Source organism: Lathyrus oleraceus, chromosome 7, assembly GCF_024323335.1.
Source record: "Lathyrus oleraceus cultivar Zhongwan6 chromosome 7, CAAS_Psat_ZW6_1.0, whole genome shotgun sequence".
Lineage (NCBI taxonomy): Eukaryota > Viridiplantae > Streptophyta > Magnoliopsida > Fabales > Fabaceae > Lathyrus > Lathyrus oleraceus.
In genome coordinates this window covers 320,297,559-320,304,993 of record NC_066585.1, presented here as the reverse complement: position 1 = coordinate 320,304,993, position 7,435 = coordinate 320,297,559, and the positions used below count along the sequence as shown (strand labels likewise).

The following is a 7,435-nucleotide window of genomic DNA, read 5'->3' as shown; positions in this document are numbered from 1 at the left end:
TGAGATGACGGACCTTGGTGTCATGAATTACTTCCTTGGCATAGAGTTTCACAAGTCAAAAGTGGGGCTGCTTATGCACCAAAGGAGGTATGCTCTAGATATTTTTAAAAAGTGTGATATGGAGCATTGTAATGCTTCTATTACACCTTGTGAGGCTAGAGTGCAGCTGTCCAAAAGTGATGAGGAGGATGATGTCGATCCAACGCTTTACCGGAACTTGATTGGATCGTTACGGTATTTGTGCAATACGCGATCGGATTTGGCTTTTAGTGTCGGTATTTTCTTATAACACATTTATAATTTTTTGTAGCAACTTTTAAGAGTATTGTGAATTGAAAAGTAGTTTTCTCTCTCAGAGGATATCAACTTGATCTAAGGGTAAATAAATCCTTCATGTATTCGTCTTTTATCTTCTTTCTTATTCTACATTTGCTTACTTTGTTTTATAAATGATATTTTTGTTTGAGACTATTTATTTTGATTGTCATTTTTTCCCACATATTATTATTTTCAACGAAATTAATATTGTTGTTAAATTTAAATAAAAAAAAAAACTCAAATGTCATGCTAAATAATTATACTTGAATTCAACGCTTATATTTTGATTAAATATGTTATAACACTTACAATAAAGGAAGTTATTCCAGAAACGCTTGCAAACAAGTAAATTTCACCCACCAAATATTACATAAAAAATAAATTAAATTTTTGTTCCATTGAGGTTTCCTCCTATCCAGTTAACCAACATCTGAAGTGAAGCTTTTGGTTGATCCATAGGAACCAAATGTCCAGCACCATTCACCTGTTACACAACACATAAATATAACTAACCAAAAATGACATCAACAATGTCAAGACCAAGTAAAAATACAAACTATAAACTAACCTTTAGAAAAGAGAGAGGTCCATAACTATTCAACAATCCTGCTTGTGTACCATCAACCAAAAACTTTGATGTTTTGGATGCATCAAACTGTTTTTGACCTGACCACTCCATAGCATGAACCCAATTTGAATTCCCTATCATATTACAGCAATTAGCATAATAATGTGTGGCATAAAATGTATTATAATTCTATGATATATCACTCACCAAGCCAATTGCAAATAAGATCAAATTCTCCAACATATATAAGAACCTTGATTCCATCCTCAAGAAGTGGTGGAATATCCCCTTCATAGTTTTTCATCAAATCTTGATTCAAAGCTCTATGCACTTCATTGCTGCATGAAACAAACTCTATGTCCCCAACGCCTAAAGCATCCCTAACTGTCTTCTTATTTAAAAGTGTCTCCACATTTGAGAAATCATAACACAACGACCCCTCGCATTTCTTTCTGATGTCATAGTACTGTAGTTTATGATGTATCAATTTCGTTAAAATATATCTTGAGATTTACTTAAATTACATTTAGTTTTGTTCGGTTATGATTGCTTACATTAACATTGCCTGCAACGGAAAGAATGCTGGAAAATATCTGCTCACATTCATCTGCGGCTATATTGCAACTATCTCCACCTTCACTCTCTAGAAATCAAACATAAACTATAAAAAAAGAATATCTTTGAAAAACCATACATTTCAGTTTAGTATTGTCAACTGCGAATTTAAGAAAATAGTAGTTTGATGACAACACTTTGTACTAAATAGATGTGTAATTGATTATGTACCGCAAGATTTTGTGGCATCCAGACAAGATGGGACCAATTTGTCGATATCAGCTTTATCTTCCTTTGTAATCAATTTGTTATCAAGTGCAAATTGAGTGTATGCTTGATATTGAATTCTTGGATTGGTCAATCCATTACCAATAGCTAAACCCTGTTGTTGTATATGAACCAAAACAGGAAGAATTTTGTTTTGTTAAAACAACAACAGAGACATCAAAATGTTGATTTAAGGCATTAGAAGTTTAAAAATTGTGTTGGTAAATTCATAATATATTATTAGGATATTGTAAGAGACCTTGAAGTTTATAATAATTCCTTCTTTGTTTTTGTTTCCTTTGTGAACCCGGGATGCGAGAGCTGGAATATAATGTCCAGCATATGATTCTCCGGTAATATAAAATTTATTCTTAACAAATTGAGGGTGTTCCTTAAAAAATGCCTGTAATAATTTAAAAGAAAAAACTCAAGTTAATGTCATATAATTTATATAATTTATACACATTGTGTGATTCATATCTTGATCACTTTATGAAATGCTTCTAAATTAATTAGAAAAAAAAAAGATATTTTCTATACCTGCAAGAAAGTGTACAAATCATTGCTAACACCAGCTTCATCCGTAGGAATATCATTTTCATCAGAACTGTAGCTAAAACCTGTCCCAATGGGTTGATCAACAAAAATAATATTTGATCCCTACAAAATACGAAAAACTCTTAGTAATGATGTTAATAATCCGATAATGATATCAGAGTTCCATGAGTTTGAACACATGTCGCATCCATGCAATCAGATACCAGACTAATTTTTTGGACAACTATCAATTAATTAAACTGATCTAACAAGACATCAATATATATACTGCAGAAAGAGTAACCGCAATTTAGAACCATCATAAACTCATGACATAATCAAAAGAAAGACATTTCATATGAATAGAATGTTAATACAATGTCTTTGGTTTTGGTATGACTCAATACATAAATGTCCTTGGAACATCATAGTAAATGTTATTATTACCTTGTCCCAACCATATTCATTCCATGAAAGAGACAAATCATTGTTAATTTTGAAAGGTCCATTCTCATAAAACAAAGCTAGTTCACTGGCACAACCTGGACCTCCTGTCAACCATAACACAACTGGTGCATCCTTAGCACCATTTCTTGATTCAAAGAAAAAATAGAACATCCTGCAATTTAATAAACAAAACAAAAATTACACTATGTTTGTAAATCACAATAAAAACATGTAAAGCAAAAAAAAGAGAGATACGTTTAATAGTACCTCGCAGATTTGGAACGAGGAAGCGAATAGTATCCAGCATGGTGACCAAGATCTTGGACGGAAGTTCCATTAGAACTGGCGAGAAACGAAAACGTCTTCTCTACGATTTTTCCTGGGACGAAATCATCAATAGAGTATTCACCATGTATATTAGCTGAATGCTTTGGAAATAAGTTAAAGCTTCTTATAAGCTGTTCAGCTCGTTGATTCGATGAAAATTTTGTTGTTGGAAATGGTTGTTGAAGTGTGATGCGAGAAGTTGCATGAGATGAAGAAAATAAAATGAAGAACAAGAAAAGAGACAGAGAGGTTTTGGAGAATCTCATGTTGTTTGAAAATTGTTTGTGGAAAAAGTGAGGCAATGGCAGTGATTTTATAGTATATTCAAAAAGTTTTTAAAGGGTTAAATTTACGGTTAATTTGGTTTTATTACAATTATAAATTTGTGAATTTTGATCAATAATATTTAATTTGAATTTAGTAGTAGTATAGTATTCATCAATAGCTCACTATTGACTCCTAATTTCAGATTATTACCCCTTATTAACCAACTATATACTCTTCTAGAATGAACTATAAATAAATAAAAACTATGATAAGGGAAAATATAAATCATATACATTAATATTTTAACAACTTAATTAAAAAAGTATTATCATAAATTATATTTTTTAATATAACTTATATGACTATTTTATTTTTTAATTTATTAGTATTAATATCATATTAGTATTTGATGAGACAATGATATGTTAATCCTAATATAATGTATTTTTACTTTAAAATTTTAATTCGAGATTTGAGCGGATTCAAAAACCACTAGAATTGAATAAAAAATTATATTATACATGTATCTCTATAAAATATAATTTTAAATATAAAAAATCAAAACCAAATCCGAAATAAATAAAGGAAAAATTAAACAATAAATAAATGTTATAATAACTAATTTATTAAACTTAAAATATTTTAATATAAAACTAAAAATTAAAATGTAAAAATATTAATATTTATTAAGAAAATAAAATTAAATATAATTCTCTTTAAATGATTGTTTTTCCATTTAGGTATAATATATATCATATCTTTATATAACAAATTGAACATAGTATTACTTATTTATTCATGATTTTTTTAAAAATAAATTAAAACTTTTTATAAAAAATTTCTAAACATGTTTTATAATTTTAACTTTTTCAATATTCTTTCTTTATTTATTAAATTTAAATTTATTTTGAATTTATTTCAAACATCTATATATAAACTTTTAAAAGTGTAAATATTATGATTTATTTTATTTTATATTTTATCTTATTACTATTAATGTATATCAACTACACTAAATGATAAAATATTATTTATGACATATATATATATATATATAATATATATATATATATATATATATATATAATTATATATATATATATATATATATATATATATATATATATTATATTATCTTCATTCCTAATTAAATGATTTACTTTAAGTAATAATTGTCCTTTAAAAAAGGTTTCTTTTTCTTTTTTTTACCATTACTGTGACATTTTCTATTTTCAAATATCTTTGTTGTTATCTACAAAATCTGGTATTGATAGTGAATTTGGCCTTAACATGGTGGAGCATTCAATTTTATTGTAATTGGAAAGATATTTTGTATAGTATTGATCATAATGGATATTAAAATACTAATAATGCCAATAAAGCAATTCTTATTAAATTTTATAGAAAGAATTTATAAGTATCTTAATTTCTGAATTTACTGAACTCTATAATCCGATTCATGAATTAAAGATATAAAACATATAAGAAGTGATTCATGTATTAGTTATGCATTATCACTGTAAAAAAAAATTGATGTTCAATTCATCACAGCTATCCATAATAATTTCTTTAAACATAGTCAAAATAATAGTTACATAATTCAAGAACAAACAATTACTATCAATTGTATAAAATATTTTTCATACTTTTAGTGTAAATCAATTAAGTCTTAGTGCTAAGTTATATTACTGCGTATGTTTAAGATTTCAACAAATTTAGTAATCATATTTAATTATAGTTTTCAATTTTCAAAATACTCTCTTATCAGTATTATAAATATTCTTTTACATTTTTGTTAAATATGTTGGACATTTTTGGATAATTGTTATATGTAGAAATGTCTTTACAGTTAAGTTAGTTACTCTTCCTCTTAGCAACGTAGAAACCATGCATTCTTAATAGAGAACTCAAGTGAGTTCATGTATGGTGAGAAAAGAAGAAGAAAGTTATGGAAGAATAAAAGATTTCTCATTATTCATGAATGCAGCAACATTACACATTTTATATTGAGATGATGGTACATCACAACTAATATGAATCTTTTGCATGGGATAATACCTTGCTACACAAGTTAATTACAAATTAACTAACTCTTATCAACTAACTAACTTCATTTTTCTTGGTTAATATCTTCCCACAATTTGATGTTTGATAAATACTGATCAAGTTCAACTTGGACCTGAAAAAAGAAAATTGCTTAGGAATAAGAGATTTTGTGAAAAAATCAGCTACTTGACTATGAGATGGAATATGGAGAAGCTTCATGGTGCATGCTAAAAAAAATTCTCTTACAATGTGACAATGGATCTCAAAGTGTTTTGTTCTTTCATGAAAATTTGAATTTGTTGCAATGTGCAAAGCACTATGGTTATCACAGGTAAAGAACTAGTGGCTTGGTGTATTTGACTTGCATGTCATTTAACAAGTATAAGATCCATTGGAGCTGCAAATGGCTACAACTAAGGCTTTGTATTCTTCTTTAGATGAGGACCTTGAAATTGTATGTTGCTTCTTTCTTCTCCATGAAATGAGGTATTGACCAATTAAAAACATGAACCTGATATAGATCTTCGTGTATCTCTACATCCGACCCAGTCAACAATAGAAAAGCCAAGAAGATGAATAGAAAAATAGCGTGGGAAAAATAAACTTTTTCCATGACAAGATTTAAGATAGCGTAAAGTTATGCATGTTGCATGGTGATGGGTACTAGATGGTTTAGAGAGAAATTGGCTTAGTTCGCTAATACATAATATATCTTTGGTAAATTATATTGCTACGGCCGTTTAAGCAACTGAGTAATAACTCATCTTAACGCGCCTAAATTTATTTTAATTTTATTAAAAGAAATTTCATCACGGTTCATAATAACAACTGCGATGATAGATAAAATGTTACATTCTTCGAATCCCAACACCACTAATTTCTTTTATTTTTTCGTTACAAAAAGGGCTTGTCCATATACTCTTATAAATATATTAAAATTAAAACATAATGATAGTACCAGAAACCATTATAATAGTACTTATATTTTATTACAGTTTTTGTTATCAACCGTGGTGATAAGTGTTACATATATATAAATGAAGTTATCAAACTTTTAGCAAAGAATATTGTATCACTTAAAACATAAAACTCTAACATCTTTCTCTTCCACATCCAGCAAACTCGTCTCTCTTCTACTTCCACAAAACTTGTAACATCTCTCTCTTCTGCATCCAGCAAACTCGTCTCTCTTCTTCTTCCACAGAACTTGTATTTTGTCTTCTTCATACTAAAATGTAATCAAGTTCCACATTGTTTCTTCTTTATCATTCTTCTTCTTCTTCTTCTTCTAAAAGGTAATCATGTTATTCATACGTTTTCTTCCATTTTCTTTGTATAGGTTCTAATATTCATCACTTTTGAAAAACTTTTGAGGTACGTCATTCCTCAACCTACTCAATCCATTTGGTGTTAAAAAGGGTTTTTATTTGGCATGATATTTTTTTATTTCGGTTTCACATGATTTTCATTTTTTGGGGGTTTTCTATGCACTATATGTCAAATGTATCAAAATGCTCATGAATAATTTTAGTTTTTTTTGTCTACCTGGGTGAATCGATAGTAACTTGAAGTTTGTAGGGGTTTTAATAATGGTTAAAATGTGAATGTATTTACTCATATTATATTAGTTTATTGATAGTACTTTGTAAATGTGTTACTGTACTTTTCCAACATGGGCACTGGATATTATAAACAGTGTGTTCATTGTACTTGGACCTTTTCTCTCATTTCCTTTTTTTGACCTAAAGCTACTTATGGTCTCTGTGATCCTATAATTTGACTCAACTTTAAAGATGGAAAACAATGGTATAGTTTGGGAGCAGTATGTTACTTTGTTAACAAACGTTTGTACATTTAGTTTCATAAAACTATGTTTTGTTCAAACTTTCCCAATCTCATTTATGTTTCTATTTATGTTTAACATGTTATTTGTAGGATTACAATATCATGCTAGTTTATATTTCAAAATTCGGTTAACATATTGTTTGTAGGATTACAACGTCATGCTAATATTTTGACTTGTTAGGTGAATAAAAAAATTAACTCAAGAAAGTGCATAATATGGGTGTGGTTTACAAATAGTTTGTGTTGCTATGAAGAAAA

The 7,435-nt window shown here is 28.2% G+C and overlaps 1 protein-coding gene across 1 annotated transcript; it reads right to left on the bottom strand.

Moving 5' to 3' along the window:
- Positions 1-575: 575 nt before the first annotated feature.
- Positions 576-3,312, bottom strand: LOC127107464 (serine carboxypeptidase-like). Its single transcript, XM_051044750.1, has 9 exons — positions 2,960-3,312; positions 2,693-2,864; positions 2,249-2,368; positions 1,968-2,111; positions 1,673-1,823; positions 1,441-1,529; positions 1,094-1,352; positions 887-1,020; positions 576-802 (listed from the first exon to the last, which is right to left on the bottom strand). Exons 1-9 carry the CDS (start codon positions 3,283-3,285, stop codon positions 701-703), a joined length of 1,497 nt encoding a protein of 498 aa, XP_050900707.1. The 5' UTR covers positions 3,286-3,312; the 3' UTR covers positions 576-700.
- Positions 3,313-7,435: the final 4,123 nt, after the last annotated feature.